Genomic DNA, 26,366 nt, shown 5'->3' with positions numbered 1-26,366 from the left:
TGTTGCGAACACCATTATACCAAAAGAAGAAGAACACATGGAATTATCATATTCTTTCCGAAGTTTTCTGAGAGGGGTTTGCTGGTTTCATTTGATGTTATTCTGCCCAGGTCATCAACACAGCGCTGGTTAATAGTTTATGCTGCTCATGGTTTGCGTGGACTGTCTTGTCGTTTAGGAAGAACTATCCTCGTAAGTAGCCCGCTGTTATCATCTCTGAGTGAAACATGTTTGGTTTTAGGTCAAGACTGTCATGAAATGCGTGAATCCAGAAATATGAATTACAATAAAAGAAAGCGGTATGTTTATACATTAATACATATTTCAAGTATGCACAGAGTGACTGTAAAGAAGGCACTCGTTGATCTTGTTGATCGACCACTTTTGATCTCAGGTGATCTCCCTCTTATTTTGGCGCCATCTTCTAGGTGTAGGATACAGTAGCCTGATATGCTATTTTCTTCTCACAGTGACAGAGTACTTGATGGAAATGTAGCCTATTTCTAAACTTTGGTATCCTAAAACATATGATACGATTTTTTTACGAGGTAAGAAATGTATTAATGTTGATTGATTCATGCAAAGCGTAGTTTAACCAAATGTTCAACAACAAAAAAATCCGGATTGTGGCCTAGTTTTTTCAAGGGTGTCTTCACATAATTTTGCGCTATAGTTCCAATCAGAGTTCGACTATTTGTTACACTGTATTTTTTAAAAAATTTGGTCCAGTTGGTTTCACATTGGTAAATGTCAAACGAACTCAATTTTCTAAACTAAACATTTACATTTACATTTTAGTCATTTAGCAGACGCTCTTATCCAGAGCGATTTACAGGTAGTGAGTGCATACATTTTAATTTTTTATTTTTTCATACTGGCCCAAATGTCCATGAAAGTAATTTCTTTATTGGACAAAAATGCTCTAGTTAAATCCGTTTATGATGACCATGCAGCATCACTTGTGTGTCCCAATCTTCATATTACTTTCGCTTTGGTCTTCCAACAACACCGGGAGGAAACCGCGCAATGGCCGCTCTAAATGCGACGTGAATAGGCTATATTCCGGTAGCCGACGGTATATCCCGGGTTTAGCCCTCGTCTCCCCTCATCTGTATCGGATGCGCTCATAAATGCGCTTCTACTCACAGAATGATTCAGAGCTCTGAAGTTATAATGCTGCGTCAGTCCAACTACCAATAATAATGCGAGAGTCTGATTTATTTTCCCGTGTTTGGTCCGGATCAGACTGAGACCACGGCGGGTTGTTTAGTGCGGATAGTAGGGTGCGGTCCAAATGAACCGAACAGGCCGAACTAAGGCGGTCAACGCACCAGAGTTCGGAAAAACCCCCACCAAACGAATTTGATGTGAAAGCCCCCTAAGATTCAAGAAGGGAATAACTTTCATTAATCATCACATTTTGTTTCATGTAGAATAATGTCAACCAGTGCTGTTGTTCGATTTATTTATTTATGTTTTACTGAAGAGTATTAGGGCCAAGTGAAGATTTTAAAAAATACAAAAAAACATTGCATGGAGAGTGCTTTAAAACTCGAAATACTTAGCGACTAAATTCGAAATTTCGACAATAGTTGCAATTAATTTGAGAAAAAAGTCCAAATTAAATGTAGTTAAAGTCGCAATATTTCGAGAATAAAGTCGGAATATTGAGAATATATGAGAATAAATCATAAATAAATAAAAATGGTGGGATCTTCTGTCACGATCGTTGTATGGAGTAGACCAATGCGCAGCGTGTTGGAGCGAACATACTTTATTTAATTAAAGTGCACACACGATACAAAACGATAACGTACCATAGACCAACACGGAACAAGATCCCACAAACACAAAGGGAAAACCAGACAGTTTAAATATGGCTCCCAATCAGAGACAACCAGCCACAGCTGACACTCGTTGCCTCTGATTGGGAGTCACTCAGGCCAACATAGAAATAAACAAACTAGAATTCCCAACATAGAAACAGAACACATAAAAAGAACACACCTGGCTCAACATATAGAGTCCCAGAGCCAGGGTGTGACACTGTAAGTGGCTCTGGATAAGAGCGTCTGCTAAATGACTAAAATGTAAATGTAAATGTTTATACATATCTCCGCTGTTGAAACCTAAATGTTAGTCTAAAAGAAATGGGAGATAATGTCTAGATGCTTTTTATAGTGGAGATCGAGTTTATAAACAGTCAGATGGAACAATGTAAATAAGCATTTTAACATCATAGATTTAGCTGGTGGTAACTTGTGGAATAGACACCGGCTGGAATGCAGATTTAACCATTCAGCGTTCAGGGTTAGACCCACCCGTTGTATATTTGCATATAGGCCTACTGCAGCTCTGATTGAGTTATGCCGCACCGGTCTGTGCGGGCTGAGTGTCGTGCTCAGTAGAATCCTACTCAGAGCAAAAACCTCTTACATAGTTCGTTTTGTTTCAGTATGTTGCATTGAAAGTGGCTAATATTGCATTGATTCGATCACAATTGCCACAGTAAAGGGAAACGTTGATAGTGTTAACTAAAGGGGAAAACTCTGGAAAGTTGAGTGAAGTTCAATCTCGTGCTTCTCTCTGTGGGCTGATATTTCTTCTGCGAGGCAGGTGCAGGCCACAGCTTAGAGGGAACATTGATTACTGAGTATTTTGTGTCGGTTGTTGACAAAAATTACAATTAAATCCATTTCAATCCCACTTTGTAACACAATAAAATGTGAAGAAATCCAAGGGGTATGAACACTTTTGCAAGGCACTGTATTTGGTTAGTATCACATTTAATTTGTCACATGCTTTGTAAACAACAGGTGTAGACTAACAGTGAAATGCTTACTAACGTGTCCTTCCCAACAATGCACAGAGAAATAATAACACAATAAATAAATCCACAATGAGTAACGATAACTAGGCTATATACACGGGCACCAGTACTGAGCCGATGTGCAGGGGTACGAGGTGATAACTAGGCGATATACACAGGGTACCAGTACTGAGTCGATGTGCAGGGGTATGAGGTGATAACTAGGCTATATACACAGGGTACCAGTACTGAGTCGATGTGCAGGAGGGGTACGAGGTGATAACTAGGCTATATACACAGGGTACCAGTACTGAGTCGATGTGGTCGATGGGTATGAGGTAATTGAAGTAGATATGTGCATATAGGTAGAGATAAATTAATTATAAATTACTAGACTACAGGATAGATAAAAACATTGTATAATAAACATAGTATTTTTTCATTATTGGTCCCAAAAATTTTTTAAGCATATATATATATATTTTTCTCATAAATAACTTAGTGCCTTTTCTTGTTGGCACAATATCATTTTAATCAATGGCCAATTTTATCTTATTATTCAACTAATGATATTACAATGTGTTGAAATGCTGGCTTTTATTTTGAAGGTTTCCTCATTACCATACGAAAGTGGCATCATTGTTTGTGCTGGTGGCAGAATAGTACTGTGCTGTTGCCATGGGAGATAGAGCAAAGAAACAACATCTACTGGACCAATTTTTGAAGGTATTTTGAAAGGAGTTCTACCAAACCAACTGTCTACAACTTGAGTCACCGTTCATAACCTACAATATGTGATGGTGTTTTTCTATATTACAGAAGACTTCTCGTCCAAGTAACACTTCAAACAACCAACAAGAAACTCCTGGCCAATCTCCAGGAGCTGATGCCAAGGTGACACACACACTCTGTCATATTACTTTTAATCTTAGTTTTCTTTTATTAACGTGACTTGCTTCAGCAGTCACACTTTAAATATTGTACAACTTATTTCTGACTCTTTATTCTTTGGAACGCTATTTTCCGTACACTGTTCTGTTTACACTAGATACGTGATTCAAACTTTAAAATGTGCAGACTAGTCTGGAATAATTGTATATTTACAACTTTTTGATATCATTTATACTTTTTCAATTATTCAGCTTTTGTCTTCCCCTCCATCCACTTTCAATGTTCTAAAGCTCCCCTTGTTAACTCCCATTCCTAAAGCTCCCTTGTTAACTCCCATTCTAAAGCTCCCCTTGTTAACTCCCATTCTAAAGCTCTTCTTGTTAACTCCCATTCTAAAGCTCCCCTTGTTAACTCCCATTCTAAAGCTCCCCTTGTTAACTCCCATTCTAAAGCTCCCCTTGTTAACTCCCATTCTAAAGCTCCCTTGTTAACTCCCATTCTAAAGCTCCCCTTGTTAACTCCCATTCTAAAGCTCCTCTTGTTAACTCCCATTCTAAAGCTCCCCTTGTTAACTCCCATTCTAAAGCTCCCATTCTAAAGCTCCTCTTGTTAACTCCAATTCTAAAGCTCCCATTCTAAAGCTCCTCTTGTTAACTCCCATTCTAAAGCTCCCCTTGTTAACTCCCATTCTAAAGCTCATATTCTAAAGCTCCCCTTGTTAACTCCCATTCTAAAGCTCCTCTTGTTAACTCCCATTCTAAAGCTCCCATTCTAAAGCTCCTCTTGTTAAGTCCCATTCTGAAGCTCCCATTCTAAAGCTCCTCTTGTTAACTCCCATTCTAAAGCTCCCATTCTAAAGCTTCCCTTGTTAACTCTCATTCTAAAGCTCCTCTTGTTAACTCCCATTCTAAAGCTCCCATTCTAAAGCTCCTCTTGTTAACTCCCATTCTAAAGCTCCTCTTGTTAACTCCCATTCTAAAGCTCCCCTTGTTAACTCCCATTCTAAAGCTCCCATTCTAAAGCTCCCCTTGTTAACTCACATTCTAAAGCTTCCCTTGTTAACTCCCATTCTAAAGCTCCCATTCTAAAGCTCCTCTTGTTAATTCCCATTCTAAAGCTCCCCTTGTTAACTCCCATTCTAAAGCTCCTATTCTAAAGCTCCCCTTGTTAACTCCCATTCTAAAGCTCCTCTTGTTAACTCCCATTCTAAAGCTCCTCTTGTTAACTCCCATTCTAAAGCTCATCTTGTTAACTCCCATTCTAAAGCTCCCCTTGTTAACTCCCATTCTAAAGCTCCCCTTGTTAACTCCCATTCTAAAGCTCCTCTTGTTAACTCCCATTCTAAAGCTCCCATTCTAAAGCTCCTCTTGTTAACTCCCATTCTAAAGCTCCCCTTGTTAACTCCCATTCTAAAGCAACTATTCTAAAGCTCCCCTTGTTAACTCCCATTATAAAGCTCCCATTCTAAAGCTCCTCTTGTTAACTCCCATTCTAAAGCTCCCATTCTAAAGCTCCCCTTGTTAACTTCCATTCTAAAGCTCCCCGTGTTAACTCCCATTCTAAAGCTCATCTTGTTAACTCCCATTCTAAAGCTCCCATTCTAAAGCTCCTCTTGTTAACTCCCATTCTAAAGCTCCTCTTGTTAACTCCCATTCTAAAGCTCCCATTCTAAAGCTCCTCTTGTTAACTCCCATTCTAAAGCTCCCCTTGTTAACTCCCATTCTAAAGCTCCTCTTGTTAACTCCCATTCTAAAGCTCCCCGTGTTAACTCCCATTCTAAAGCTCCTCTTGTTAACTCCCATTCTAAAGATCCCATTCTAAAGCTCCTCTTGTTAACTCCCATTCTAAAGCTCCTCTTGTTAACTCCCATTCTAAAGCTCCCATTCTAAAGCTTCCCTTGTTAACTCCCCATTCTAAAGCTCCTCTTGTTAACTCCCATCTAAAGCTCCCATTCTAAAGCTCCTCTTGTTAACTCCCATTCTAAAGCTCCCCGTGTTAACTCCCATTCTAAAGCTCCCATTCTAAAGCTCCTCTTGTTAACTCCCATTCTAAAGCTCCTCTTGTTAACTCCCATTCTAAAGCTCCCATTCTAAAGCTCCTCTTGTTAACTCCCATTCTAAAGCTCCCTTGTTAACTCCCATTCTAAAGCTCCTCTTGTTAACTCCCATTCTAAAGCTCCCCGTGTTAACTCCCATTCTAAAGCTCCTCTTGTTAACTCCCATTCTAAAGATCCCATTCTAAAGCTCCTCTTGTTAACTCCCATTCTAAAGCTCCTCTTGTTAACTCCCATTCTAAAGCTCCTCTTGTTAACTCCCATTCTAAAGCTCCCATTCTAAAGCTCCTCTTGTTAACTCCCATTCTAAAGCTCCCTTGTTAACTCCCATTCTAAAGCTCCTCTTGTTAACTCCCATTCTAAAGCTCCCCGTGTTAACTCCCATTCTAAAGCTCCTCTTGTTAACTCCCATTCTAAAGATCCCATTCTAAAGCTCCTATTGTTAACTCCCATTCTAAAGCTCCTCTTGTTAACTCCCATTCTAAAGCTCCTCTTGTTAACTCCCATTCTAAAGCTCCCGTGTTAACTCCCATTCTAAAGCTCCTCTTGTTAACTCCCATTCTAAAGATCCCATTCTAAAGCTCCTCTTGTTAACTCCCATTCTAAAGCTCCTCTTGTTAACTCCCATTCTAAAGCTCCCATTCTAAAGCTTCCCCTTGTTAACTCCCATTCTAAAGCTCCTCTTGTTAACTCCCATCTAAAGCTCCCATTCTAAAGCTCCTCTTGTTAACTCCCATTCTAAAGCTCCCCGTGTTAACTCCCATTCTAAAGCTCCCATTCTAAAGCTCCTCTTGTTAACTCCCATTCTAAAGCTCCTCTTGTTAACTCCCATTCTAAAGCTCCCATTCTAAAGCTCCTCTTGTTAACTCCCATTCTAAAGCTCCCCTTGTTAACTCCCATTCTAAAGCTCCTCTTGTTAACTCCCATTCTAAAGCTCCCCGTGTTAACTCCCATTCTAAAGCTCCTCTTGTTAACTCCCATTCTAAAGATCCCATTCTAAAGCTCCTCTTGTTAACTCCCATTCTAAAGCTCCTCTTGTTAACTCCCATTCTAAAGCTCCTCTTGTTAACTCCCATTCTAAAGCTCCCATTCTAAAGCTCCTCTTGTTAACTCCCATTCTAAAGCTCCCTTGTTAACTCCCATTCTAAAGCTCCTCTTGTTAACTCCCATTCTAAAGCTCCCCGTGTTAACTCCCATTCTAAAGCTCCTCTTGTTAACTCCCATTCTAAAGATCCCATTCTAAAGCTCCTCTTGTTAACTCCCATTCTAAAGCTCCTCTTGTTAACTCCCATTCTAAAGCTCCTCTTGTTAACTCCCATTCTAAAGCTCCCCGTGTTAACTCCCATTCTAAATCTCCTCTTGTTAACTCCCATTCTAAAGATCCCATTCTAAAGCTCCTCTTGTTAACTCCCATTCTAAAGCTCCCCTTGTTAACTCCCATTCTAAAGCTCCTCTTGTTAACTCCCATTCTAAAGCTCCTCTTGTTTACTCCCATTCTAAAGCTCCTCTTGTTAACTCCTATTTTAAAGCTCCCCTTGTTAACTCCCCATTCTAAAGCTCCTCTTGTTAACTCCCATTCTAAAGCTCCCATTCTAAAGCTCCTCTTGTTAACTCCCATTCTAAAGCTCCCTTGTTAACTCCCATTCTAAAGCAACTATTCTAAAGCTCCCCTTGTTAACTCCCATTATAAAGCTCCCATTCTAAAGCTCCTCTTGTTAACTCCCATTCTAAAGCTCCCATTCTAAAGCTCCCCTTGTTAACTTCCATTCTAAAGCTCCCCGTGTTAACTCCCATTCTAAAGCTCCTCTTGTTAACTCCCATTCTAAAGCTCCCATTCTAAAGCTTCCCTTGTTAACTCCCATTCTAAAGCTCCTCTTGTTAACTCCCATCTAAAGCTCCCATTCTAAAGCTCCTCTTGTTAACTCCCATTCTAAAGCTCCCCGTGTTAACTCCCATTCTAAAGCTCATCTTGTTAACTCCCATTCTAAAGCTCCCATTCTAAAGCTCCTCTTGTTAACTCCCATTCTAAAGCTCCTCTTGTTAACTCCCATTCTAAAGCTCCCATTCTAAAGCTCCTCTTGTTAACTCCCATTCTAAAGCTCCCCTTGTTAACTCCCATTCTAAAGCTCCTCTTGTTAACTCCCATTCTAAAGCTCCCCGTGTTAACTCCCATTCTAAAGCTCCTCTTGTTAACTCCCATTCTAAAGATCCCATTCTAAAGCTCCTCTTGTTAACTCCCATTCTAAAGCTCCCCTTGTTAACTCCCATTCTAAAGCTCCTCTTGTTAACTCCCATTCTAAAGCTCCCATTCTAAAGCTCCTCTTGTTAACTCCCATTCTAAAGCTCCCCTTGTTAACTCCCATTCTAAAGCTCCTCTTGTTAACTCCCATTCTAAAGCTCCTATTTTAAAGCTCCTCTTGTTAACTCCCATTCTAAAGCTCCTCTTGTTAACTCCCATTTTAAAGCTCCCATTCTAAAGCTCCTCTTGTTAACTCCCATTCTAAAGCTCCCATTCTAAAGCTCCCCTTGTTAACTCCCATTCTAAAGCTCCCATTCTAAAGCTCCCCTTGTTAACTCCCATTCTAAATCTCCTCTTTGTTAACTCCCATTCTAAAGCTCCCATTCTAAAGCTCCTCTTGTTAACTCCCATTCTAAAGCTCCTATTCTAAAGCTCCCCTTGTTAACTCCCATTCTAAAGCTCCTCTTGTTAACTCCCATTCTAAAGCTCCCCTTGTTAACTCCCATTCTAAAGCTCCCCTTGTTAACTCCCATTCTAAAGCTCCTCTTGTTTACTTCCATTCTAAAGCTCCCATTCTAAAGCTCCTCTTGTTAACTCCCATTCTAAAGCTCCCCTTGTTAACTCCCATTCTAAAGCTCCCCTTGTTAACTCCCATTCTAAAGCTCCTCTTGTTAACTCCCATTCTAAAGCTCCTCTTGTTTACTCCCATTCTAAAGCTCCTCTTGTTAACTCCCATTCTAAAGCTCCCATTCTAAAGCTCCTCTTGTTAACTCCCATTCTAAAGCTCCCCTTGTTAACTCCCATTCTAAAGCAACTATTCTAAAGCTCCCCTTGTTAACTCCCATTATAAAGCTCCCATTCTAAAGCTCCTCTTGTTAACTCCCATTCTAAAGCTCCCATTCTAAAGCTCCCTTGTTAACTTCCATTCTAAAGCTCCCCGTGTTAACTCCCCATTCTAAAGCTCCTCTTGTTAACTCCCATTCTAAAGCTCCCATTCTAAAGCTTCCCTTGTTAACTCCCATTCTAAAGCTCCTCTTGTTAACTCCCATCTAAAGCTCCAATTCTAAAGCTCCTCTTGTTAACTCCCATTCTAAAGCTCCAATTCTAAAGCTCCTCTTGTTAACTCCCTTTCTAAAGCTCCCATTCTAAAGCTCCTCTTGTTAACTCCCATTCTAAAGCTCCTCTTGTTAACTCCCATTCTAAAGCTCCCATTCTAAAGCTCCTCTTGTTAACTCCCATTCTAAAGCTCCCCTTGTTAACTCCCATTCTAAAGCTCCTCTTGTTAACTCCCATTCTAAAGCTCCCCGTGTTAACTCCCATTCTAAAGCTCCTCTTGTTAACTCCCATTCTAAAGATCCCATTCTAAAGCTCCTCTTGTTAACTCCCATTCTAAAGCTCCCCTTGTTAACTCCCATTCTAAAGCTCCTCTTGTTAACTCCCATTCTAAAGCTCCCATTCTAAAGCTCCTCTTGTTAACTCCCATTCTAAAGCTCCCTTGTTAACTCCCATTCTAAAGCTCCTCTTGTTAACTCCCATTCTAAAGCTCCTATTTTAAAGCTCCTCTTGTTAACTCCCATTCTAAAGCTCCTCTTGTTAACTCCCATTTTAAAGCTCCCATTCTAAAGCTCCTCTTGTTAACTCCCATTCTAAAGCTCCCATTCTAAAGCTCCCCTTGTTAACTCCCATTCTAAAGCTCCCATTCTAAAGCTCCCCTTGTTAACTCCCATTCTAAATCTCCTCTTGTTAACTCCCATTCTAAAGCTCCTATTTTAAAGCTCCTCTTGTTAACTCCCATTCTAAAGCTCCTATTCTAAAGCTCCCCTTGTTAACTCCCATTCTAAAGCTCCTCTTGTTAACTCCCATTCTAAAGCTCCCCTTGTTAACTCCCATTCTAAAGCTCCCCTTGTTAACTCCCATTCTAAAGCTCCCCTTGTTAACTCCCATTCTAAAGCTCCCCTTGTTAACTCCCATTCTAAAGCGCCTCTTGTTAACTCCCATTCTAAAGCTCCTCTTGTTAACTCCCATTCTAAAGCTCCCATTCTAAAGCTCCTCCTGTTAACTCCCATTCTAAAGCTCCCATTCTAAAGCTCCCCTTGTTAACTCCCATTCTAAAGCTCCCCTTGTTAACTCCCTTTCTAAAGCTCCCATTCTAAAGCTCCTCTTGTTAACTCCCATTCTAAAGCTCCCATTGTTAACTCCCATTCTAAAGCTCCCATTCTAAAGCTCCTCTTGTTAACTCCCATTCTAAAGCTCCCATTCTAAAGCTCCCATTGTTAACTCACATTCTAAAGCTCCCATTCTAAAGCTCCTCTTGTTAACTCCCATTTGAATGCTATGAAATCCAAAATGTACTGTACAAATCAGCTATTTTGACCACTTTCCCAACAAGTTAGATTAAAACTTACAGCGTAGGAAATCTTTGTCTGTTTCTCTGCAAATCTCAGGGTGTGGGCACGCCAATCAGAGTGCTGAATTTGCCATCATGATGAAAGAGCCTGCGTACTGGCCGCTCTGATGAACTCTCATTCATTACTAAGAAGTGTTATTTGCATGTGAAAATGTCATGGGATGCATTTGCTCCATTGTCAACATTTATGTTGGTGACTCAGTCTTTGAGGGTATTCACAAATGTAAGGAGTGCGCCTTTTTAAAGTATCCTCATCCAAGCTCCCAAAACCCCGCTAGTTTACCAACTTCAACGCTGGTTTACCAACTTCAACGCTGGTTTACCAACTTCAACGCTGGTTTACCAACTTCAACGCTGGTTTACCAACTTCAACGCTGGTTTACCAACTTCAACGCTGGTTTACCAACTTCAACGCTGGTTTACCAACTTCAACGCTGGTTTCAACCACATTGAATGCAGCCTAGCAGATGTTGGTGTGGGAATCTCCCTCTCTCTTGTTATTAACCCTTTTGTTTCCTCGTGTCTCTCAGAACAAAGTCTTTAAAGACTAAACTGAAACATTGTGGGGCTCTGGACCCCGGAATGCTGATGCAGCTTTAATTAGGGGTCTTAGCACCGGTCCTACCACACTTTACATAACGGTATGTTGTAAATAGTCTGTTGTATGCTTACTACACAGTATGTAGTTTTAATAAGGAGTAGGAATTACAGATTTCGGACAAGGCCTCTGTACTACCCACTGGGCACAAGCTGGTTGAATCAACGTTGTTAAAACATAATTTGTCAATGTATTGTGATGTGGAATCTACGTGGTAAATACATTGGATTTGGAAAAAAAGTCATCAACATAAACTGTTTTGAGGGTGAAATTTCAACCACAAGATTATGTCATCATGGTAACCAAATTTCAACAGACAAAACTTGTATAAAATATGTTGAAATTATACCTACGGAGGAGCGGCTTCTATGGAGTAACTTTGAATGTCTTTGAACTTCCGAGTTGGTTTAACGTTGGACCAGAGCAAACGTTAGCTAAATAGCTAACAAGCTTACGTGTGCAGAGCAGCACTATAATGAAAAACCCTTTTTACCTTTTTGTAGTTAATAAATCCAATGTGAAACGTCATAACTATAGTATCCTTAACTAGCATTGAAAAAGTCAATCCATTCTTCTCTAATAAACATCGCTCCCTAATTTCTGAATTACGCTTGTAACGTCATCAGTAGGCTACAGTAACCTAGGCTACAGTAACCTAGGCTACAGTAACCTAGGCAACAGTAACCTAGGCAGCGGTAACCTAGGCAACAGTAACCTTGGCAACAGTAACCTGGGCTACAGTAACCTAGGCTACAGTAACCTATGCTTCAGAGGGGAGTGGCAGGTAGCCTAAACGCACACCCACTGGCAGAGATTTCCAGCTGGCAGGCAGATGCTGGAATAAGTTTGAGTGACAGAGTGAGGGCTTTGCATAGGCGCTTTGTTGTGATTTTGTGGGACGGGAAAAAAAATGTCTGGGACGTAAAAGAGCGTTATTAACCAGTTCCCATGCTTTTAAAAGAACGGTTGTGTTCCAGAAGAGTATAGATCACTTTGTTTTCGGTTCAGGTTCTGTTCCTCAAATAATTTCGTTATTTTCCGGTTTTCGGTTTTGTTCCCTGAACAGGTTCCAACCCTGGTTATAGACCCTTAAAATAAAGTGTTACCCTAAGATGTTGCTGGACCCAGTACAGGCAGTGTGGTCCCCTGGTCTTCTGGTCCCAGTGATGCGAGGCCTAGCAGCAAAGACAGCTCAGACGCTGCAGCAGAGTCCAGTGGAGTGGCGGTAGGAAGACCACCACCCAGAGAGACAGACTGGCCAACAGATATAACAATATATATAGAATAGAGTGACAGACAGAGGAGAACAATGAGAAGCACAGACCGAGCCAGAGTGACAGCAGAGAAGATGCAGAGACAGACTAGGCAACAGAGGCCCAGTTATAGTGGTGAGTTGTATCTCCAGACAGAGGAACAGTTATAGTGGTGAGTTGTATCTCCAGACAGAGGAACAGTTATAGTGGTGAGTTGTATCTCCAGACAGAGGAACAGTTATAGTGGTGAGTTGTATCTCCAGGCAGAGGAACAGTTATAGTGGTGAGTTGTATCTCCAGACAGAGGCCCAGTTATAGTGGTGAGTTGTATCTCCAGACAGAGGAACAGTTATAGTGGTGAGTTGTATCTCCAGACAGAGGCCCAGTTATAGTGGTGAGTTGTATCTCCAGACAGAGGAACAATTATAGTGGTGATTTGTATCTCCAGACAGAGGAACAGTTATAGTGGTGAGTTGTATCTCCAGACAGAGGAACAGTTATAGTGGTGAGTTGTATCTCCAGACAGAGGAACAGTTATAGTGGTGAGTTGTGTCTCCAGTAGGGGTGGGCGATATGAGCTAAAATTCATATCACGATATTTTCCACTGTCCAGACGATATCGATATGATATCACGATATATGACGTAAAAAAATATGAATCACATTTTAATATCCCTTCTTGGTTAAATTATATTAGTTAAGGAAAAATATGTATTTGAACCTTATATAACCAGAAAGAGTGAGGCATTGGACCGTATGGACCTGAAAAGTTTTTATTTGTATTGTGCAAACATGCATTCCGTAAACATGAGGTAGGTAGGCCTATATATATATATATATATATAAATTAGATATTAAGTAAAATTAAATAAAAAATAACAGGAGATAAAGAAAATAAGGTAATTACAAATTCAAATACGTGTGTTTGTTTTGGCTACGGTCCGTAGATATGTAAAAAACTAACCGTTTGAAACTAAACCTTTCAAGCCTCAACCATCAATTATCAACAATATCAACAAATCTTCACTAGAACTTTCTTCACAAGTTCCGTACCAGGAATACCAGCATGTTGACTGTTTCTGGCTTTAGTGCTGCCCTGTGACATGTCACCACATTGCCCCCAGTGCTGAATGCCCTCTCAGAGGGGGCACTTGTGGCAGGGATGCATAAGTATTTCTTTGCCAGACAACTCACACGTGGAAAATTAGATCCGTGAAATCGCCACCACTCCAAAGGATCAGACTCGCTGTCTGCTGCCGTTGCCAGAATGTAGCTATTCAGCTCTTGCTCAATGATCTGCCTCTCTGAACATGAGGCAGGTGCACTGCTGGTCTGCTTAAAGAAGCTCCCAAGGCTCTTCTTGGGCTTCTTGCCTGATTGATGAGCAGTGGAAGCTTCTTTCTCCCTGTCAGTGTGATCCTCTGCAAGAGACGATTTTCCCAGGGCTGTGTTCTCCACCAGGAGGGCTTCGGTCTCTGAGGCAGCTCTCACCTTAAAAATGAAAATAATTAAACTTTATTTGTATAGCACCTTTCATACATAAAATGCAGCCCAAAGTGCTTTACATTTGAAGCAATAAAACAAGAACAAATGAATAAATACCTTAATGTCCTCCAGTTTCTCAGCGGACATGTACCTGGTCTTGAACCTTGGATCTAGAAAGGTAGCCATGGAGAGCAGCTCATCTGTTGCAGGGTCAGTGTACTTGTTATTCAAGTAATCAAGAACCTTGATCTTGATCTCTTTGGTCAGTTCTGTATCGTCCTTGCTCAGATTTAGAACCTCTGCATTTAACAGATTGATGACAGGCTTCAAATAGGACACGCTCACATACGCTTCTCCTGACAGGGCATCTGTAAAGTCCTGGAGTGGCTTCAGTGCTGCTGTGACTGATTCCAAGACCTGGATGTCTTGCCAGGTAGGTACAAGGTGCCGTGTCTTTTTGTCCCCTGCCAGGACCTGTGTAATGGCCTTTTCCTGCTCCAGGACTCTTTCCATCATTTTCAGACGAGATCCCCACCTTGTCGGAGATTCTGTGATGAGCTTGTGCAGGGGCAGGCTTAGTTCATTCTGTGCTGTCATCAGGGCCTTCTGCTTTTTCCAGCTGTATGAGAACGTGCTAACCACCTTTTTGCAAACCCCTGTGGCCCGGGAAATCGCACACCCTGTGGCCCGGGAGCGTTTTGGACACTCCTCTCTGGAAATTGGGAATAAGAAATCAAAATAATAGGGTGAAAAATAATCGAATCACAATACAATAATAATTAATAATAATGCATTTTTATATAGAAATCACAATACAATATAACTTTTAATCTTTGTTTGAGGATTTACGGCATTTACATTCAACTGTTACACATTTTACAAATCTGATGTGCTTAGATTTAGCCTACGGTACATGGCTGATGTGAGCTGTATTTTTCTTAATAATAAGCATCATACAGGGTAGGCCTAGGCTACAGTCCTGAAACTTACCAATAGCATTGTGCAGCCTGTGTCCGAAACATCCAAGGTTTGCCCACTTGTTCAGCTGCAATGCCTTGATCATGTTCGATCCGCTGTCGGTCGTCATACAAACTTGACGCGACTCTTTTAATCCCCAGGACGACAGTATGTCCCTCAGCCCACCTGCAATTATTTCCCCGGTGTGGTCGTCTGGGAAATAAGACGTCTGTAGGCACTTACTTTTCAGTTTCCAGTCACCGTCTATGTAATGGATTGTGAGGCTTATATAAGGTTCTGTGGTACGACTTGACCATAGATCGGCAGTAGTGGAGAAGAATGGAATGTTATTTATCTCACTGTAAACTCTGTCCCAGCATTCTGTGTAAAGCTGTGGCAGGCATTTTTGGCTAAAATATTTGCGGCTCGGGATCTCATATCTTGGGTCCAGAGTTTGAATCAACTTTCTGAACCCCTCTTTCTCCACAGTTTGAATCGGTACCATGTCCTTCGCTATGTGATTTGTAATCGCAGCTGTGATGTCTATCCATTTTTTGCTCGTCTTCTCATAGCAAGTACCGGCAGCAAATGATGATATAATTGATTGTTGAGTGCGAGTCTGGCTTGTCTTCGGGCGAGCTCCTGGGCTTACTGTCTCACGCATTCTGGTGCATTGTTCATACTCACGGACATGTATGTTTTTTAAGTGATTGAACAGGTTGGTCGTGTTTCCACCTTTTGCTAAGACAACACGACGACACAACTTGCATAGGGTAGTGTTTTGGTCGGGTCGGAGATTTTAAAGCCAAACCAGTTCCAAACAACAGAGGTGCCCCCTTTCTTCTTAACCAATTTATCCTCCTGCTCTTGAGCAACATCAATTTCTGTGTTTTCGCTCATCCTGGATTGTAAAGTTTTCCCCAATAGTTAACCTGCCTCCTAACTGCAGCTGCCTGCACACTTCTTTGTTGCTAGCACTACATGCGTGCAACAAGTGCATGCGACGTGCGCTCATAAAAATAGGTCAACATATTAACATACATTCTTTTATTCGTAAGAACCAAGAAAGGTTGGATAAAAAAAAAAAAAAAAGATGTAGCTACTTAGTACTATCACTCAGGTGAAATTTGGAACAAAAAATATTGATGCAAAATTCGAATTTATGAATTCTGAATAAATCGCGGTATCCATGATATTGCTAAATCCATATCATGGCGCGGCACAATACCGGTTTTTACTATCAAACCGGTATATCGCCCACTCCTAGTCTCCAGACAGAGGAACAGTTATAGTGGTGAGTTGTATCTCCAGACAGAGGAACAGTTATAGTGGTGAGTTGTATCTCCAGACAGAGGAACAGTTATAGTGGTGAGTTGTATCTCCAGACAGAGGAACAGTTATAGTGGTGAGTTGTATCTCCAGACAGAGGAACAGTTATAGTGGTGAGTTGTGTCTCCAGGCAGAGGAACAGTTATAGTGGTGAGTTGTATCTCCAGACAGAGGAACAGTTATAGTGGTGAGTTGTATCTCCAGACAGAGGAACAGTTATAGTGGTGAGTTGTATCTCCAGACAGAGGAACAGTTATAGTGGTGAGTTGTATCTCCAGACAGAGGAACAGTTATAGTGGTGAGTTGTATCTCCAGACAGAGGAACAGTTATAGTGGTGAGTTGTGTCTCCAGGCAGAGGAACAGTTATAGTGGTGAGTTGTATCTCCAGACAGAGGAACAGTTATAGTGGTGAGTTGTATCTCCAGACAGAGGAACAGTTATAGTGGTGAGTTGTATCTCCAGACAGAGGAACAGTTATAGTGGTGAGTTGTATCTCCAGACAGAGGAACAGTTATAGTGGTGAGTTGTATCTCCAGACAGAGGCCCAGTTATAGTGGTGAGTTGTATCTCCAGACAGAGGAACAGTTATAGTGGTGAGTTGTATCTCCAGACAGAGGCCCAGTTATAGTGGTGAGTTGTATCTCCAGACAGAGGAACAATTATATTGGTGAGTTGTATCTCCAGACAGAGGAACATTTATAGTGGTGAGTTGTATCTCCAGACAGAGGAACAGTTATAGTGGTGAGTTGTATCTCCAGACAGAGGAACAGTTATAGTGGTGAGTTGTGTCTCCAGACAGAGGAACAGTTATAGTGGTGAGTTGTATCTCCAGACAGAGGAACAGTTATAGTGGTGAGTTGTATCTCCAGACAGAGGAACAGTTATAGTGGTGAGTTGTATCTCCAGACAGAGGAACAGTTATAGTGGTGAGTTGTGTCTCCAGGCAGAGGAACAGTTATAGTGGTGAGTTGTATCTCCAGACAGAGGAACAGTTATAGTGGTGAGTTGTATCTCCAGACAGAGGAACAGTTATAGTGGTGAGTTGTATCTCCAGACAGAGGAACAGTTATAGTGGTGAGTTGTATCTCCAGACAGAGGAACAGTTATAGTGGTGAGTTGTATCTCCAGGCAGAGGAACAGTTATAGTGGTGAGTTGTGTCTCCAGACAGAGGAACAGTTATAGTAATGAGTTGTATCTCCAGACAGAGGAACAGTTATAGTGGTGAGTTGTATCTCCAGACAGAGGAACAGTTATAGTGGTGAGTTGTATCTCCAGACAGAGGAACAGTTATAGTGGTGAGTTGTATCTCCAGACAGAGGAACAGTTATAGTGGTGAGTTGTATCTCCAGACAGAGGAACAGTTATAGTGGTGAGTTGTATCTCCAGACAGAGGAACAGTTATAGTGGTGAGTTGTATCTCCAGACAGAGGAACAGTTATAGTGGTGAGTTGTATCTCCAGACAGAGGAACAGTTATAGTGGTGAGTTGTATCTCCAGACAGAGGAACCGTTATAGTGGTGAGTTGTATCTCCAGACAGAGGAACAGTTATAGTGGTGAGTTGTATCTCCAGACAGAGGAACAGTTATAGTGGTGAGTTGTATCTCCAGACAGAGGAACAGTTATAGTGGTGAGTTGTGTCTCCAGACAGAGGAACAGTTATAGTGGTGAGTTGTATCTCCAGACAGAGGAACAGTTATAGTGGTGAGTTGTATCTCCAGACAGAGGAACAGTTATAGTGGTGGTTATGGGACAAGGACATCCCAGCCAGCCAAACCCTCCCCCTAACCCGGACGACGCTGGGGCAATTGTGCGCCCGTCTCATGGGTCTCCCGGTCGTGGCCGGCAGCGAAACAGCCCGGGATCGAACCAAAAAATCAAAGTTGAAATAAATAAAGTGCATTTAAAGTTTGCTTTGATTTAGTCCTATTTTTTTACTTAAATTTTTGGTTTAGATGGAGACCTGAATCCAACATATACATTATTAATTTGTAGACAAACTGGAATTAAAGCCAGATTGTCAGAGGCACAAATGGAACTATTCAAGCAGAAGATGAATCTCCTTCAAATGTTGATATTTGGTTGCGTGAAAACCATACGCAATTCAATGTTACTTTTGAAATACAATAAATATCCCTATTAACTTGTCGACTTCTACCAATACCACTAATATTGCCACCACTACTACTACTACTACTACTACTACTACTACTACTACTACTACTACCACTACTACTACTACCACCACTACCACTACTACTATTACTACTACTACCACTACTACTACTACCACCACTACCACTACTACTATTACTACTACTACCACTACTACTACTATTACCACCACTACTACTACTACTACTACTACCATTACTACTACCACTGCTACCACCACCACTAATACTACACCATACTACTACTACTACTGCTACTACTACTAGTACCATTACTACCATTACTACTACCACTGCTACTACTACTACGACGACTACTTCTACTACTACCACTACCACCACTACTACTACTACTACGCCACTACCACTACTACTACTACTACTACCACTACTACTACTACCACCACTACTGCTACTACTACTACTACTACTACTACTACCACCACTACTACATTACCATTACCACCATTACTACTACCACTGCTACTACTACGACTGCTACTACTACTACCACTACTACAACTGCTACTACTACTCCACTACTACTCTGCTACTACCACTACTACCACTACTACTACTTCTGCTGCTACTACGACTACTACGACTACTACTACCACTACCACTACTACTACTACCACTGCTACTACTACGACAACGACTACTACTACGACTACTACCACTACCACCACTACTACTACTGCTACTACTACGATTACTACGACTACTATTACCACTACGACTACTACTACTACTGCTACTACTACTACTACTACTACTACTACTACCACTACTGCTACTACTACTACTACTACTACTACTACTACCACTACTACTATTACCATTACTACCATTACTACTACCACTGCTACTACTACGACTACTACTACTACAACTGCTACTACTACTACCACTACTACTTCTGCTACTACTTCTGCTACTACCACTACTACCACTACTACTACTTCTGCTGCTACTACGACTACTACGACTACTACTACCACTACCACTACTACTACTACCACTGCTACTACTACGACAACGACTACTACTCACGACTACTACCACTACCACCACTACTACTACTGCTACTACTACGATTACTACGACTCACTATTACCACTACGTACTACTACTACTACTGCTACTACTACTACTACTACTACTGCTACTACTACTACCACTACTACTACTACTACTACCACCACTCACTACTACCACCAATACTCACCACTACTACTACTACTACCACTAATACTACACCATACTACTACCACTACCACCACCATTGCCACCATTATTACAAAACTACTACTACTACTACTACTAGTACCAATACCACCACCGCTTTTACTACTACCACTACTACTAAAGGCTACTATCACACTAGTATTTATAATACAGTCACTACTATACTAGCCTCTAACAATTTAAACATAAAAAATTATTCCACTAACATAACAATACATCTGGACAGCTGAAGTTAGTCACACAAAATGACCCTTTCTTATTATTGTAGTTGATGTAAGCTATATGTTGTAACTCATGCATTCCAGACTTGTCATCAGAGGAACTCCTCGGACAACCAGCCAGGAACATCTTGCCAATCTCAGGATCCTGTTATCAAGGTTAGATATGCATTCATCTTCCTATGTTTGCTTCAGTTGATACTGTTTAGCTTTTCCAATGTATTTGTCTGTTCATTAATAACAGTCAATTATGAGGCTTCTTTTTAATTTAGGCTTCTGTGAGGCGGACTCACGCTCTCGTGATGAGTTAGCTCTGCCTGCGACTTAAAATCAGTGTCACCCTCGGGCCAAGAGGAAGTTCCCCCTTGGCCCAACGGTTGACGTTGGTTTCCTGAGAGGGAGACTGTGGTTGTAATCCCCTGAGCCTTTACACTTCCATCTCTTCTGTCACAGAAAGAAGCACATGATGGAAGCCATTCCTTCCGATACCGCTCGGATACAAACAATTCAGGGTTACATGCCATAAACATGGAACGGTCCTGGATGCACTGCAAACAATCAAGGCGTTCAAGAACATGACAAAGGAAAAACAAGGGATGGAAGTTGTCATCCAAAGAGAAAAAGAGCCAAGGGCAGCTGTCAGTACACATTTCCCCTGCCATTTAATTGATAACAATGAGCTAGTGACAGTCACCTTCATCAAAGATCCAGGTAGTGGCAGTTCTTCATATACCCAGGGCCATTCCAAACAGAGGAACAAAAATAAAATGCAACCTGGCAAGTTGATGACTTTCAATGTTAAAACTAGGGGTGGAAAAACTATTATAAGGAAAGTAATAAGAAACCCAGAGCTAAGGAAGAAAGTGACATATGTTTGTGTGTACGCATACGAAGGGGAAAAGGTGAAGCAAGCCTTGAGGAGAGATGGGCGATTTGCTGAAACCGTCTTCAGAAAACGCTGTCTTCTTTCTGAGTCAGAGATGGATGTCATCACAGAGATGTCCCAGCCAGTTGATGGTCTTGATGGGAAAATGTTGGTTGTGACTGCAGATCTTGTCGGTGGTGTATCTCAGTCACAAGATAGTCTTGAGGATTTTGGCAACACGCCAACTGAAGAGCTGTCCGAACCCCATGGTGTAACATCAGAAGCAGGGCTCTCTCCTCAGAATCCTACTACACCAGACACAGCTAAAACAAAGTTGCAGTCAACGGAGGCGGGAAAAGATGGTAGATCTCTGATGGAGAAGCAAAAATGGCGTGAGATTCCAAACTCTCAAGAGATCCTAAACACCCTGCGTTCCCAGTATGCAGGTTTGGTCAATCACATGAAAGACAGAGAGAAGTTGAAAAAGCCTTCAGACGTGCAACAATTCTTAAGAGTAGAGTTTGGAAAGAAAACACAGAGCTTCCAAGAGATTAAAAAACTGAAGAGGCTAATAGAGCTGAGTGCTTCTGTTTGTCTGGTGATCATTAAAGGGAAAGCAACAGGAACTGGCTTCCTTCTGTTTGACAAGTTCATCCTTACAAACGCCCATGTTGTCCAGAAAATCTATGAGCAAATCACAAACAAGCTGCAACAATCAGTAACAGTCACGTTTGACTTTGAAGACCTGGATGAGAGAACACCAAATATACCAGTGAAAAGTGAGGTTGTAGCCTATGAAAAAGATGATTCAGGGTATATTGACTTCGCCTTGCTGGAGCTTAGCGCAGATCCTGACATCACCTTGCCTTCAGGCTTGCTTGACACCTTCAGCTTTCCATCTCCAGAAGGTGGAATCTGCATCATCGGCCACCCCGAGGGTGGGGTGAAAAAGAAAGACCCCTGCTTTATCATTCCATATGGAGATCGTGAACGAGCTGTAGAAAAACATGTCAAAGAAAATGAGGAATTCTTGCATGTCATAACTAACAGATATTTGGTGGAGAACGGGGACATCAAGACACGTCTACCGACGGACACAGAAAGGATTACCTATGACACTTGTTTCTTCCACGGTGCCTCTGGCTCTCCAGTCTTCAATGTGTACTGCCAGCTGATAGCTATGCATACAGCAGGCTACTCCCTACGAGGGTAAAAGCAAGAAAACCCAGAGTATCATAGAGTATGCCATTCCCCTGTCACGCACACTTCAGAGGATCATCATCCAAGCGGTGCGTAGGGAAAAGAGTTGATGTGCTACAGGGATTCCTGAACCAGGGGAGTTGGCAATTAGACGTAGTGCTGGAAAGAGTCAAGACAGAGTCTGTTAATGACAGTCTGTTCACGGCATTTCAGGAGAAGCTGCAGTTCAACAGGAACACTTCAGCTACAGATCAGGGAGAGCAGAGAACCTTCTACCAGTTTCTCTTTGATAGAGTGGAAGCCACAGGAGTGGAAGCCACAGGAGTGGAAGCCACAGGAGTGGAAGCCACAGGAGTGGAAGCCACAGGAGTGGAAGCCATGGAGGTGGAAGATAATGAGTAATGACAGTAGTGACATTTATACTATTCTTACAATCCATGCTTTTAATCTAAACTATATTATTTTTATGTTTTCATATGTTAATTAGTATGCATTTCTATCAGTATTACATTCCTCATTACAGACCTGTTCTTAGTCAGATCATGATTACTTTTGATGCATCATTCATGTAACCTACTATTATTGAATCAAATAAACCTGAGATCTCCATGGAAATTATAGTTTCACCTACGCTAGTCTTACATGATTGGATTGTTCTCTGCCAGGAAGACTTGTACTGTAACCATTGTTCTCTGCCAGGAAGACTTGTACTGTAACCATTGTTCTCTGCTAGGAAGACTTGTACTGTAACCATTGTTTTCTGCCAGGAAGACTTGTACTGTAACCATTGTTCTCTGCCAGGAAGACTTGTACTGTAACCATTGTTTTCTGCCAGGAAGACTTGTACTGTAACCATTGTTCTCTGCCAGGAATACTTGTACTGTAACCATTGTTTTCTGCCAGGAAGACTTGTACTGTAACCATTGTTTTCTGCCAGGAAGACTTGTACTGTAACCATTGTTCTCTGCCAGGAAGACGTGTACTGTAACCATTGTTTTCTGCCAGGAAGACTTGTACTGTAACCATTGTTTTCTGCCAGGAAGACTTGTACTGTAACCATTGTTTTCTGCCAGGAAGACTTGTACTGTAACCATTGTTCTCTGCCAGGAAGACTTGTACTGTAACCATTGTTCTCTGACAGGAAGACTTGTACTGTAACCATTGTTCTCTGCCAGGAAGACTTGTACTGTAACCATTGTTTTCTGACAGGAAGACTTGTACTGTAACCATTGTTCTCTGCCAGGAAGACTTGTACTGTAACCATTGTTCTCTGACAGGAAGACTTGTACTGTAACCATTGTTCTCTGCCAGGAAGACTTGTACTGTAACCATTGTTTTCTGCCAGGAAGACTTGTACTGTAACCATTGTTCTCTGCCAGGAAGACTTGTACTGTAACCATTGTTTTCTGCCAGGAAGACTTGTACTGTAACCATTGGTTGTTTTAATCTTCAAAATAAAAGTACAGAAGAAGCTAAGATGGTATACTTGTAAACCTGTTTTATTTTCTTCAAGCAATTGGGAAATGCCCCCCACTTGACATATGGCCCCGTAACCATAACAAAGTAATAATATGTTAAAAACAATTCATAACAGTACCATACTGTCAATATAATGTTAAACGATCAGGTTCCTATCATAGCTCATACTTTTTTTTCTAACAAAATAAATAAATATGGATTGTCAAAATGCTTTAATAATGTTCTTAACAGCCCTCTGGTTTGTGAAAGACTAAGGACCAGTTTAGAATATTTAGGACAGAAAGGTGAGCTGTTAGCAGAGAGAGACAACACTTTAATATGTCCAAAATCCTGGTCCTGGATCAACTGTACTGTCATCTCTAATATAATAGTTTAGTGTGAATGATGCAGGATTTTCTATGCGGTAGTAATTGAGCCTGGGAACGAGGGTAAGGATTAGATGGAGGAGGACACAACCTCATAACAACATGGGGTCTAAAACAAACTAAGGACACTACAATGATCTCCAGATCAGAATCAACCTTTAACATGAAAGATGATTCTAGATGATTGAATTGTTGTATGAGATTCTGACTAGGCCCAAATGGCACCCTATTCCCTATATAGTGCACTACTAGCCCTATGGGCCCTGGTCAAAAGCAGTGCACTACATAGGGAATAGGGTGCCATTTGGGGTGCGTAGATCTCCACACTACAGGTCCCTGTTGTTGCTGCTGAGTAGTTTGGGGTAGGAGGTTCCGATTGAGCGCCCGTGGCGATACACCACCACCTCTAGCAGGTACTCATCCACCTTCACCACGGCCGTGGTCACCTGGACATAAACCACAAGGCTAACGTTAGCCAATACATTTAGATACTGGCTAGGATTGTCTCATCAACACCAGCTTTGGGCTTCATTCCAATTCTCAACCCTTTTCCAGAAGTGTGCACACTTTGGGAGAAGGGTGAATGGGGATGCAGTCTCAGTGGCTGGTAAGAACAGTAGTTTATTCATCCTGGAGGTGTGATGTTATGGCTGGTAAGAACAGTAGTTTATTCATCCTGGAGGTGTGATGTTATGGCTGGTAAGAACAGTAGTTTATTCATCCTGGAGGTGTGATGTTATGGCTGGTAAGAACAGTCGTTTATTCATCCTGGAGGTGTGATGTTATGGCTGGTAAGAACAGTAGTTTATTCATCCTGGAGGTGTGATGTTATGGCTGGTAAGAACGGTAGTTTATTCATCCTGGAGGTGTGATGTTATGGCTGGTAAGAACAGTAGTTTATTCATCCTGGAGGTGTGATGTTATGGCTGGTAAGAACAGTAGTTTATTCATCCTGGAGGTGTGATGTTATGGCTGGTAAGAACAGTAGTTTATTCATCCTGGAGGTGTGATGTTATGGCTGGTAAGAACAGTAGTTTATTCATCCTGGAGGTGTGATGTTATGGCTGGTAAGAACAGTAGTTTATTCATCCTGGAGGTGTGATGTTATGGCTGGTAAGAACAGTAGTTTATTCATCCTGGAGGTGTGATGTTATGGCTGGTAAGAACAGTAGTTTATTCATCCTGGAGGTGTGATGTTATGGCTGGTAAGAACAGTAGTTTATTCATCCTGGAGGTGTGATGTTATGGCTGGTAAGAACAGTAGTTTATTCATCCTGGAGGTGTGATGTTATGGCTGGTAAGAACAGTAGTTTATTCATCCTGGAGGTGTGATGTTATGGCTGGTAAGAACAGTCGTTTATTCATCCTGGAGGTGTGATGTTATGGCTGGTAAGAACAGTCGTTTATTCATCCTGGAGGTGTGATGTTATGGCTGGTAAGAACAGTCGTTTATTCATCCTGGAGGTGTGATGTTATGGCTGGTAAGAACAGTAGTTTATTCATCCTGGAGGTGTGATGTTATGGCTGGTAAGAACAGTAGTTTATTCATCCTGGAGGTGTGATGTTATGGCTGGTAAGAACAGTAGTTTATTCATCCTGGAGGTGTGATGTTATGGCTGGTAAGAACAGTAGTTTATTCATCCTGGAGGTGTGATGTTATGGCTGGTAAGAACAGTAGTTTATTCATCCTGGAGGTGTGATGTTATGGCTGGTAAGAACAGTAGTTTATTCATCCTGGAGGTGTGATGTTATGGCTGGTAAGAACAGTAGTTTATTCATCCTGGAGGTGTGATGTTATGGCTGGTAAGAACAGTAGTTTATTCATCCTGGAGGTGTGATGTTATGGCTGGTAAGAACAGTAGTTTATTCAGCCTGGAGGTGTGATGTTATGGCTGGTAAGAACAGTAGTTTATTCATCCTGGAGGTGTGATGTTATGGCTGGTAAGAACAGTAGTTTATTCATCCTGGAGGTGTGATGTTATGGCTGGTAAGAACAGTAGTTTATTCATCCTGGAGGTGTGATGTTATGGCTGGTAAGAACAGTCGTTTATTCATCCTGGAGTTGTGATGTTATGGCTGGTAAGAACAGTAGTTTATTCAGCCTGGAGGTGTGATGTTATGGCTGGTAAGAACAGTCGTTTATTCATCCTGGAGGTGTGATGTTATGGCTGGTAAGAACAGTAGTTTATTCATCCTGGAGGTGTGAAGTTATGGCTGGTAAGAACAGTAGTTTATTCATCCTGGAGGTGTGATGTTATGGCTGGTAAGAACAGTAGTTTATTCATCCTGGAGGTGTGATGTTATGGCTGGTAAGAACAGTAGTTTATTCATCCTGGAGGTGTGATGTTATGGCTGGTAAGAACAGTCGTTTATTCATCCTGGAGGTGTGATGTTATGGCTGGTAAGAACAGTAGTTTATTCATCCTGGAGGTGTGATGTTATGGCTGGTAAGAACAGTAGTTTATTCATCCTGGAGATGTGATGTTATGGCTGGTAAGAACAGTAGTTTATTCATCCTGGAGGTGTGATGTTATGGCTGGTAAGAACAGTAGTTTATTCATCCTGGAGGTGTGATGTTATGGCTGGTAAGAACAGTAGTTTATTCATCCTGGAGGTGTGATGTTATGGCTGGTAAGAACAGTAGTTTATTCATCCTGGAGGTGTGATGTTATGGCTGGTAAGAACAGTAGTTTATTCATCCTGGAGGTGTGATGTTATGGCTGGTAAGAACAGTAGTTTATTCATCCTGGAGGTGTGATGTTATGGCTGGTAAGAACAGTAGTTTATTCATCCTGG

The 26,366-nt window shown here is 41.5% G+C and overlaps 1 protein-coding gene and 1 long non-coding RNA gene across 2 annotated transcripts; both read left to right on the top strand.

Annotated features, from left to right (window-relative positions):
* Window positions 1-42: 42 nt before the first annotated feature.
* On the top strand, window positions 43-20,154 carry LOC123481580. The gene is made up of 5 exons (XR_006657199.1): window positions 43-192; window positions 3,418-3,535; window positions 3,629-3,703; window positions 19,749-19,820; window positions 20,115-20,154. It is a non-coding gene; the product is annotated as an uncharacterized LOC123481580 (long non-coding RNA).
* A 5-nt stretch (window positions 20,155-20,159) lies between these two features.
* LOC123481566 (serine protease FAM111A-like) lies at window positions 20,160-21,739 on the top strand. The gene has a single exon (XM_045206046.1). It carries the CDS (start codon window positions 20,237-20,239, stop codon window positions 21,737-21,739), a length of 1,503 nt encoding a protein of 500 aa, XP_045061981.1. The 5' UTR covers window positions 20,160-20,236.
* The last annotated feature ends 4,627 nt before the right edge of the window (window positions 21,740-26,366 follow it).

Source organism: Coregonus clupeaformis, chromosome 21 (assembly GCF_020615455.1).
Source record: "Coregonus clupeaformis isolate EN_2021a chromosome 21, ASM2061545v1, whole genome shotgun sequence".
NCBI classification, from domain to species: Eukaryota; Metazoa; Chordata; class Actinopteri; order Salmoniformes; family Salmonidae; genus Coregonus; species Coregonus clupeaformis.
Note: the sequence above shows the minus strand (reverse complement) of the source record. Positions and strands in the feature narration are given on the sequence as shown.

What these genes read in the sequence shown, in the direction of transcription:
- LOC123481566 (XM_045206046.1), top strand. Translation starts at nt 20,237, where the DNA reads ATGACAAAGGAAAAACAAGGGATGGAAGTTGTCATCCAAAGAGAAAAA.